The sequence below is a fragment of the Quercus lobata genome, chromosome 2 (assembly GCF_001633185.2).
Source record: "Quercus lobata isolate SW786 chromosome 2, ValleyOak3.0 Primary Assembly, whole genome shotgun sequence".
NCBI lineage: Eukaryota > Viridiplantae > Streptophyta > Magnoliopsida > Fagales > Fagaceae > Quercus > Quercus lobata.
The window spans coordinates 39,295,739-39,306,630 of NC_044905.1; the positions used below are offsets into that span (position 1 = coordinate 39,295,739).

Sequence of the window (10,892 nt, forward strand, 5' to 3'; positions counted from 1 at the left end):
GCTTCTGGGTATATTAGCTAAAATTTGGAGAATTTGTGCACTGTTCATGCTCCAATAGCTTAGCTATATCCGGAAATTTTTTTTGCTAATGAACAGTAGCTCATCAGATCTGATGAGCTGAGCTACTGTACATTAGCAATTGAATTTCTTGCATTAAAATATTATACCAACTCCTTATTTTATCAATTCTTTCTCTCTCATCCGGATTTTTTTTTTCTCTCATTCTCTCCATTGCTTTTTTTTTTCCCCCTCTCATTCTCTCCGTTGCCGTTGCTTTTTTTTTTTTTTTTTTTTTTTTTTTCTCATAAACCAAATGAAATCAGAAAAAATAAAAGAAAAAAGAGAAAAGAGAGAGACCTGTTCATGAGCAAAAGAACTAATCCAAACACAAACCACAAAACAAAATCCAATTCTTAAAATAAATTTGAATCAGAACAAGCAAGTATGAAAAAAAAAAAAAAAAAAAAAAAAATTGCCGATGCATGCGGTGGAGGCCAAGCCGATCTCTCCCAGTCTTTCTCCTCTGTCTCTGTCTCTGTCTTTTCTCCGATGAGAAGAACAATTTTTTTTTTTTTTTTTTTGAGGAACAGAGGAGCAAATGGGATGTTGCTGGAAGGTTCTGGAGGAGAAAAGGAGAAAAAGAAATAAAAGAAGGGGGATAGAGGACACGTGTGTGGAGGAGAATGAAATGAAAGAATAAAAAATAATATAAAAAATAAAAAATCCTAATTAAGAAATTTTACTACAATATTTTCACAATAAATTTTAAGTAACAAATTGTTATTAGTTAAAATTGGCGAGAAAAAAAATAATTTCAGTGGTGAGTTCAAATTAGAATTAGTAACAACTTTTCACATAAATTTTGTTGTGAAAGTATTACAAAAAATGTTGTAAATATAACACTTTTCATTAAAAAATATAATTGTTGGGAATAAATATAGGAAAAATAAATGATGATAGAGAATGAATAAAGAATAAATGAAGAAATAATATTTAAATGAGATAGAGAATGGGATAGAGAATCTGTTAGAAGTGTATTTGAAAAAGTGGGTATGTAAAAACTAAATGTCACTGTTCATTCTCCAAATAGTACAAAAATTTGCTGAAACTGTTGGAGATGCTCTTAGATGCCAATACTTCTGTTTCTTGTACTCAACCATGTAACTTTCAATTGGCTGCTCCCTAGTCCATACCACTAGCTCATAAGACATTACTAAAAAGAAATCATTAATCATTCAATGTCAAAAGATACATTACCTCCTCCACCACCATTAGGTTTGCTCAATCTACATTAGACATAGTCCAAGTTCAAAGTCAACCTACTCCGTATATTGTAGGGAAAGTAAGAATGAGAATGAAATATAACCAAAGGATCTCAGCAAATTTAAAAAAAAAAAGTATATATATATATATATATATATATATATATATATAACCAAAGGACAATCGAAAAGATTTTAGCAGATAAAGGTCTAAAAAAAAGAGAAGGCTACTCAACTTTTTTGCAGCAATTAATCAAAGGTCAAATCTATTTTTTCAATCTGTTCTTCCTCTAGTAAACATAAGCTACTTATGCATGAACATCTGATTCTCACCAAAAAAAAAAAAAGCATAAACATCTATTTTTAAGAGTAACATTTATTATCAGATGCCGTGTCATTATTTTCTTTCCATCATTTAAAAAAAATATATATATATATATATATATATATAAATATTAATGTATGCAATAATATATTATGTCTTTGCAGATATTCAAACCTAATTGTAATTTATCAATTATAATAGAACCATCGCTTATCACTACCATGACTTTACACATTCTTGAACCTAAATGTAACTTATAATAAAAAAAATACATGTAATACAAACAGCTTGAGTGAAGACACTATTTATTTATTATTAGTTTATACTCACCCGAACAAAATCATATTTTATTATTGTATTCATATCTATATATTAACGTAGTATTCAAGTTTAGGTTGAAGGATCCAGTCTCGCTCTAACTTAGAGAATCATGTCATTTATATCAACTTCAAGAGATAAAGATAAGAAAAACATTGACGAAAGTTTTTTTTTTTTTTTTTTTTCCTTATCTTTTTCTTGTAAAAAATATTACATGCAAGTAGCTTTTCTAATATGCTTTTTTGTGTTGTATCAACTTTCTCTACATGGGACCGAATTCAACTTGAATGAAACCTTTAACAAGCACATAGAATCACAGACTTATGCATAATAATTTAGTTAAAAATATTAATATGATAACAAATATTATTGATCTTACTTCAACAACAAATCACTTTCATCACATTGGAATAAATTACTTATCACAAGTTGTGGTTTTACATTACTTTATTATTATAATAATTATTAATTTTTGAGTTATGTTTACTAATTATAGTTTGGCATTCAGTTCACTTCAGTCCATTCGGATTATTTCAGTTCATTTTGGTCCCTTCAATCCATTCAATACACTTTGGTCTATTTCGGTCCATTTTGGTTAACTTTGATCCATTCGGTCTCCTTCAATCTATTTTGGTGCACTTACTTCTTCTTCTTCTTCTTTTTTTTTTTTTTTAGAATCATGGTGCACTTACTTAAGAATGAGAAAAGACATGTTTGGATTAAGAGTATTATCAATTATTAATAATATCAATTGTAATTATATGATAATATTTTATTATCATGATAATCTCCTTAAAAGAATGAAAAATTTGAAACTAAAAACTTTTAGTTGTACTAAAAGAAATTAGGAAAATATAATGCATAATAACAATAGTTAGAAAAATATGGAACACTTCAAAATATATATATCAATCAAAAACATAAAAATTTGTAAAAATAGAGAGATAGAAATTACTGTTAGAAATTTGTTTAATTTTTAAAGAGATTGAATTATATATTATTTCAAATCTCAAAATAATAATATATTCCCATATCGCTTGGATTTGCAACTAGTTACTTATAATCATAGTGTCTTTCCTGTTTAGGGTACCGAAATTAATTAGTATGGTGATGATTTGTGAAGAATGACTGAGGCGTGACTACCATCTTCTAATATGACCCCATAAAAAATAATGAAGGATATGCATTGGCCAATATTCTTTAGCAGCTTTATTTGTTGCCCTTCTTCCATATTTTCTTGTCAATTATCATTTTAATTTTTGACAGCACTGACAGACCAAACCAAGTTGATCCCAATTTAGGAATGCTTTTCCAACTATTTTATAAAGATTCTTCAGTCATTCAGCTCTAGAATCCAGACCAATCGTATGTTTCATAAACTGTCGTAAATTACTGCAATTGCCATATGTTGATTATATAATAAGTGGTCTTCGCAGTTCGCATGGAAGTTGAAAACAATTAAACCCTTTTTTTTCCTTTGAAAAAAAAAATTAAACTTTTTTTTTCCTCAAAAGAAAATTTAAGCCTTTTTTTTTTAAGTCTTAAAATAAGCCTCATGTTTTTTCAATTATTCATAAACTTATTTATTTAGTACAAAAAATTTCATTTATCATAATTCGGCTGATGCATTTTTTAATCACCAAAATTCCTAGGCGTAATGAGATGTAACACAAAATATAAATACATTTGAAAATGCATAAATCTCATCACATTTTTAGGTATTTTTGTTACTGAAAAATGTATCAACCTCGAATTATGATAAATGAAAAGAACACAGTACTTTCCCTTTCCAAATTAATATCAATCACAAATAACAAAATTGAAAAATAAAAGCAGAGCGATATTCAACAACCTCCATGGTTACAATAAGGATGCGGTTGAGGTGAGCTAATTCTTCTTAAGAGTAAAGTCACTTTCTATCCTGACAAGTTAAATCTCATGCTAGATGGTGCATGACTCGAATCCAATCACTAAGGGCCCGTTTAGATTGAAGGGGGAGGGAGGAGGAGTAGAGTAGAGTTGGTTGAAAATAGACTAAGTTTGAGTAAACTCTACTCTACTTCCCCTCAATCTAAACAAATAATAATGCAAGGCCAACAAGGTACTTGACTACTAGACTCTCGTTGGGGTTATTTTTAACTCCCTTGAGTTTTGAGGAAGCGACACTCCAACCCAAACTTGAAGGGAAAAAACACTTTCCCCTCTTGACATTCAATGAACCAAATTTTGTTAAATTAATACTATTAAAAATGTTGTGTGCTAAACTGCCTTTTGTTTTAAAAAATTATCCTCCATTTCATTATTAAAATTCATTATTTTAAAATTATAATTAAAGTATATTTAAAAAAAAATATTTAGTATGAATTTTGCTTATTATTATTTTTTATTTTTTCAACGAGTTATGAAGAGATTTGCCATTGCAAGTGTTTTGATACTTGATAAATTTTGTATTTTTATTCTAAATTTATAAGTTATTTTTAATTAACCATGATTAAACTTAGACATGGCAAAACGGGTCAAAATTTTCTGACCCGACCCGACCCGAAAAATACCTAACCCAAATCCGATTTTTTTGACTCGAAGCAAAACGGGATGACCCATGACCCGACCTGTGTTTTTTTCGAGTCAACCCGGCCCAACCTGTGACCAGACCCGAACTTGAACAATTTTTTTAAAACTTTTTTTTTAGGTAAAAAAAAATAGTGAAATTAAGACAATATTGGTTTAATTGTTTATTGTGAGTTTTAAGGAAAAAATTGATACATTTACATAACTGCATGCAAATTAATTGAAAAATAAATGGTTTAGCATTCTGTAATGAGTAAATATTTTTAGACATCAAATAGCAAAGTACATGCTAAGATAATCTGGTTACAGTAGAGTTAAAAACAAATTTAAAATTGTAGATATGTGTGAGACACATTCACAAGTGTGAAAATAGTAAAGCCAAAGTATCAAATTAGCATAAATTATGAATACTTAGATCTATTTTTTAACAATTTATGTTCAAAATAAATGGCTTTTCAAAATAAATTATGATATTTCCTAGAGTGTGTGTTGCTTAACAATGATATGATCTTCATAAAAGAGACTAGGTATAAATAAGTAAGCAATTAAACTTTAATGTATATCTCAAATTGAAATAAAGTGTCAACCACAGTTGATAATAGATTATAAAATTAATTTCCAAAATTGTAACTTTCTTATATGTTTTTATTCTTTATCAAATGAGTTATCCAATAAGTCATTTGTAATTATTTTTTTTTGGAATGTTGATATTGTGTAAAAATAAAACTTGTATATTTGTTTTACTTATCTTTGTGTTGTTTTGTTTTAGATAGCAATGTTAGGATTTGTATAATTTTAAAATTATTGAATAAGTATTAATAAATTTAACTGAGTTATTTGTTGATATAAGTGATGAATTCAAAATAACGCATTTTACCTAAAGTAATATGTTGCATAACTCTCTAAATGGCAAATAAATATTATTTTCTTTATAGAAAAATAATAAAAATAAAAATAATAAAAAATAAAAAATTTCATGTGAAAAATACGAATCAACATGACCTGACCCGACCTGCAACTTGATTGACCCAAACTCATTTTTAACCTACTTAAAATGACCCGTTTTGACCCGTGATCCGTTTGACCTGCAAACCAATTCACCCCATCCAACCCACCCGTTTTGCCATGTCTTTAAACTTCTATAAAGAAATTCTTATAAAAATTTAAAATATTTCATTCCTAATATAACCGAGCGTTAATTTCTTCAAACTTAAAGGATAGTGTTTTTTTTTCATTCAAGTTTGGGTTGGAGTCTGGTTCCATCAGAGTGTAATTCTTAAAAAAAGAAGCAGCAGAATGGTGCTTAGCAGTATCGAATCAATAATCCCTGAGGAGTGAGGAGGTGAGTCGTTGTTGGTCTCTGAGCAAGTCAGCAGCACGCACACGGTGGTGGTGGTGGTTGTGGGTGCCAAAAAGAATCAGAATGCTTACAACAGTAGCCAAATCCAGCAGCAACAGGAGGAGTAAGAATTCTCCAATTCTCATCCTAATCCACTACTATCACTACTCTTCTTCTTCTTCTTCTTCTTCTTTTATTGCTTCATCATCAACCAATAACAACAACAACAACAACAACAACAACAAGATCCCAGTCCTGCCTTCTCCTTGGACAGCCCCAACCCCAACCCGTGATTCGGATCTTCTAGTCTCCTCGTTCAAGGACTGGTTCAATCGCCGCAACAACTCTCTCCTTGACCAAATCTTCCTCATCTTAAACACCCAACAACTCCACAATGACAGCGACGACTTATCCTCTCGTCGCTCCGCCGACCTCGCTCTCTCCCAACTCAACCTCCGCCTCTCCGAATCCTTCGTCTTAGATGTTCTTAACTACGGCAAAGGCAGAGGCAATGACGTACTCTCCGCCCTCAAATTCTTCGACTGGGTCGGCCGCCAACCCGGTTTCCACCACACTCGGGCCACCTTCCACGCCATTTTCAAGATCCTCTCCAAAGCCCAACTCATGTCTCTCTTGTTAGACTTTCTAGATGACTACATGAAGCAGCGCTACTTGCATAAGGTTCGTTTCTATGACACTCTCGTTATGGGATACGCTGTTGCTGGTAAGCCTCAAGTTGCACTCAAAATGTTTGGTAGAATGCGCTTTCAAGGTCTTGACTTGGATCCCTTTGCTTATCATGTCTTGTTGAATTCTTTGGTCGAGGAGAGCTGTTTTGATGCCTTTCACGTCATTTTAAACCAGATTCGATTGCGGGGTCTTCAGACTGACTTTACAAATGCCATTGTTGTTAGGAGTTTTTGTAAGCAGAAGTTGTTCCATGAAGCTGAGCTTTACTTGCGAGGCTTGTTGACCCAAGGGAGGCAATTGCACGGCCATGTTGTCACTGTGCTTGTTGATGCTCTTTGTAAGACTAATCAATTCCAGAAAGCTGCGAAGTTGGTGCAGGAGTTTCGGGACTCTGGCTTGGTGCCAATGGAGGATGCTTATGGGGTTTGGATTAGGGATCTTGTTCAGGCCGGGCAGTTAGATGGGGCTCTGGATTTCTTGCGCACTAAGAAGTCATTGGAAGGGTATGTTCCCGATGTGTTTCGATACAATGTTTTGATATGTAGTCTTTTGAGGGAGAATCGACTTGAGGAGTTGTGTGATTTGTTAATGGAGATGAAGGAGGGTCAGATATCCCCTGATATGGTCACCATGAATGCTGCATTGTGCTTTTTTTGTAAAGCCGGGATGGTGGATGTTGCGCTTGAGTTGTATAATTTGAGGTCTGAATTCGGGCTCTCTCCTAATAGCATGGCCTATAACTATTTAATCAATACTCTCTGTGGTGATGGAAGCATTGATGAAGCTTATCGTGTGTTGAAGAATTCTATTGAACAAGGTTATTTCCCCCGTGGAAGAACATTTTCTATACTTGCAGATGCTTTGTGCAGAGAGGGAAAGCTTGATAAGATGAAGGAGTTGGTCATTGTTGCCTTGGAGAGGAATTTTATGCCAACTACTTTCTCGTATGACAAGTTTATATCTGCTCTGTGTAGGGCTAGGAGGGTAGAGGATGGGTATTTGATACATGGAGAACTTGACAGAATAAATAAAGTTACTAAAAAAGCTACTTACTTTAACTTGATACATGGTTTCAACAAGTCGAACAGGGGAGATATTGCAGCCAGACTTCTTATCGAGATGCAAGCAAAGGGTCACACCCCAACTCGTGCCTTGTACAGAGCTGTTATTTGTTGTTTATGTGATATGGAATACCCAGAAAACCAATTTTTCAAATTGTTGGAGATGCAGTTATCTCGTCATGAACCCAATTTTCAGATTTACAACTTCTTCATTGATGGAGCTGGGCATGCCAAAAAACCTGACCTGGCTAGAGAAGTATTTGAGATGATGCGGAGAAATGGGATTGAGCCCACTCTGAGTTCTGACATTCTTATGTTGCAGAGTTATATAAAGAACGAAAGAATTTCCGATGCTTTGAATTTCTTTAGTGATATAAGCCAGAGAAGAAAGATTAAGGGTAAACTATATAATACCATTATTGTTGGCCTCTGCAAAGTCAACAAGGTTGATATTGCATTGGAGTTTTTGAGAGAATGCAGGAATAATGGAGTCGTTCCAGGTACTGATTGTTACGAGGTTCTCATACAGATGCTGTGCTCAAACAAAAGATATGATATGGCGATAAATCTTATTAATGACTTGGAGAAAACAGGGCGTCATGTAACATCCTTTATCGGTAACATACTTTTGCTGCATTCTTTGAAGACTCAAGAGCTATATGACACTTGGGTTAATTTGAAAGAGGTGCAGAATGATAAATCTTCTGATAGTTCGTTGCTTGGCCTGCTCATTGGCGCATTTTCTGGTCGTGTTAGAGTGACTCAACGTGTCAAGGACTTGGAAGAAGCGATTGAAAAGTGCTTCCCACTTAACATCTATACATATAATATGTTGTTGAGAAGACTCAGCATGAGCGAGATGGATCTTGCTTGTGAGTTGTTCAATCGGATGTGTCAAAGAGGGTATGAACCTAATCGATGGACTTATGACATCCTAGTACATGGATTTTTTAAACATGGGAGGAAAGTTGAGGCTAGGAGATGGGCAGAAGAGATGTTCCAGAAAGGGTTTGATCTGACCGAGCATACCCAACTACTCATCTAATGGAATCAGTGGTCTAGTTTCCCACAGCTACTTGATTTAAACATCAACAAAGTTTATACAATTTTGGTGAGAAATAAAACATTTCATGCCTTATTTTGATGCAATGGTATGTTAGCTTTAAATATATGTGTATTTATTTCATCAGCTATTATTGCAGTGAAAGAATAGGATTTATTTTTCGTTTTTATTTTTCATATGGAGGCACTGGGTAAAGATATATGCTTTATACCATTACCTTTCATTACATTAATTGGGCAAGGAAGTTCTCTATGTGATGCAGTTGCTTTGATCAGTAGAGATTACCAAAAATTTGTGGGGTTTGGCATTTGGTTTGTTAACAGCCTGTTCTGGGGATTTACAAAATTGGAATGTCTCAGTTAAGTAGGCTAAATAGCTGTGTTAGGCTCAATTTTGCAGATGTTGTTCTATCTAGGATTCTAATTATGAAGATTACGACTCCAGATGAAGTTTTTAATGTTTCCTAATTTGGGAGGGAAATGTGAGATGATTTATTGTAAGGTAGTTGAGAAGATTTTGGATTCAGAAATCTACCTTTTTTAAGTGTGAGTTTATGTTATTCTGTTTTAGTTCAAGGTTTTATTATATTTAGCTGAATATACATTTGGTAGTCAAACAAATTCATTGAGAAATTGAATAAATTATTGGTTTCAGTTGTTTTCAAGTATTGAAATTTAGCTTGCTGCTGGATGAATTCCAGTCAGTTTGTCAGAGGCAGAATAGTGCAGAAAACCAAGCTACAGTGCACTGGCAACCACCACAGGGGGATTTTTAAAACTGAATGTTGATTGGCGCAATTTTTCAGAAGTTGGGAGCTGTGGGAGTGGCTACCATTATCTGGAATTCAATTGGTCTACCAATGGCAGTGCTATGTGAAAAAATTAGGCGAGTTAAAGATCGTCTTGAAGCTGAACTGGTCAGGGCTTGCATTTTGCTCATGAAGTTGGGTTTCGAAGGCCTATTCTAGAAGGTGGTTTGGCTACTGCCATCTAGTCCATGAGCCATATGGATATGGATCAAGCATTATTAGGAAACATCATTGAGTTGGCAATATCATTACCTAACAGCTTTGAGCACTTTGAAGTTTCTGTTGTACAAAGAGAAGCTAACATAGTAGCTCATAGAGTGGCTAGGCATTCCCAATATTTGACGGATTTGATAGTGTGGATGGAAGAAGCTCCATTTTTTGTCCAACAACAACTTATCCTTGATGTAACGGTTTAATATTATTTGCAATAAAATATATGTTTTCCCTTCATAAAAAGAAATAGGAAAGGTAAGTTATTTATTCATTATCTTGAATTACCAATTTCATTTGGGATATAATATGATGAAAATGATTGTTTCTTAATTTTTGCTTAAAAAAGCACGGCAATCAATCACTCCAGTAATTGTAAGTGATTGCCATCATGTGGCTAAGATCGACGATGGTGATAATAATGGTGATGATGAAGAAAGGAATCATCTTATTGTAGTTTCTCTTAATAAGTTTGCCTCTGTTGCAGTAATAATAATAAAAAGTATCCTGTGCATTGCATGCGGTATACGCTAGTTTTAGTAGTATCGGACCCTTGAGTTCTTTCTATAGGAGGGTGAGAAAATTGATGTAGGTCCTGCCAATTGGCAGAAAGCTTGTTTTGTGCCAACAAAGTCAGATGCCCTTGTGATTGGATTTAGAAAATGGTTAAACAAGTGTTGTGACGGTCAAGTTGATTGGAGAGGCAAGTATAGGGGGGTTCTTCCCCCAACTCTTAGAGAGCAGCTGGTGGACAAGTGTTGAGGGGAAAATTTTGACGTTCCCAAATAGAATATGGGGTAGCCAAGTTGAAACACAACGATGGGCTCTTGAAATAAAGCCCAAAGGCTTTCGGTGTCGTGTAAGCCTGCCCAAGCAAGAGATAAATGCTACACCCTGACAAGAAGACAACAATAAAGCTCCATAAACACGTTACTGTTGTTAGTTTGTTATATTATTAGTTCTTTTACAACATTATAGTTCAAATCAGTTTTCCAACGGTACGGTATTATCTCTAGAGGTAGGGTAATTTATATTCAATTATTAAATAAATTTAATAAAGTATTAACTTCAGGAAATTCTTGTGTATTTTGTTCAATAGGGTCCATAGTACTCTCAGCCATCATTACATTAATATGAAGAAAAAATTCCAAAAAAGTCTCGAATACATTATAGTCTCCTATAGTAAAACAATAAGTAAATATTAGTGGCTGCGTAGTGATGAAAAATGAGTTATTTGGCATGGCATGA

General features: G+C 33.5%; 1 protein-coding gene across 4 annotated transcripts; it reads left to right on the plus strand.

The window, feature by feature from the left end:
* The first annotated feature begins 5,677 nt into the window (after window positions 1-5,677).
* LOC115975563 (pentatricopeptide repeat-containing protein At1g71210, mitochondrial-like) lies at window positions 5,678-9,491 on the plus strand. 4 transcript variants are annotated; one of them, XM_031096392.1, is made up of 2 exons: window positions 5,678-8,714; window positions 9,281-9,491. In XM_031096392.1, exon 1 carries the CDS (start codon window positions 5,897-5,899, stop codon window positions 8,606-8,608), a length of 2,712 nt encoding a protein of 903 aa, XP_030952252.1. In that variant the 5' UTR covers window positions 5,678-5,896; the 3' UTR covers window positions 8,609-8,714; window positions 9,281-9,491. The 4 variants fall into 4 exon arrangements, with proteins under 4 accessions (XP_030952252.1, XP_030952254.1, XP_030952253.1 ...); XM_031096394.1 differs by having other exon boundaries at window positions 9,327-9,491; XM_031096393.1 differs by having other exon boundaries at window positions 5,678-8,674.
* The last annotated feature ends 1,401 nt before the right edge of the window (window positions 9,492-10,892 follow it).

Bases quoted from the DNA above. Each gene is read 5' to 3' on its own strand.
- LOC115975563 (XM_031096392.1), top strand. From the start codon at position 5,897: ATGCTTACAACAGTAGCCAAATCCAGCAGCAACAGGAGGAGTAAGAAT.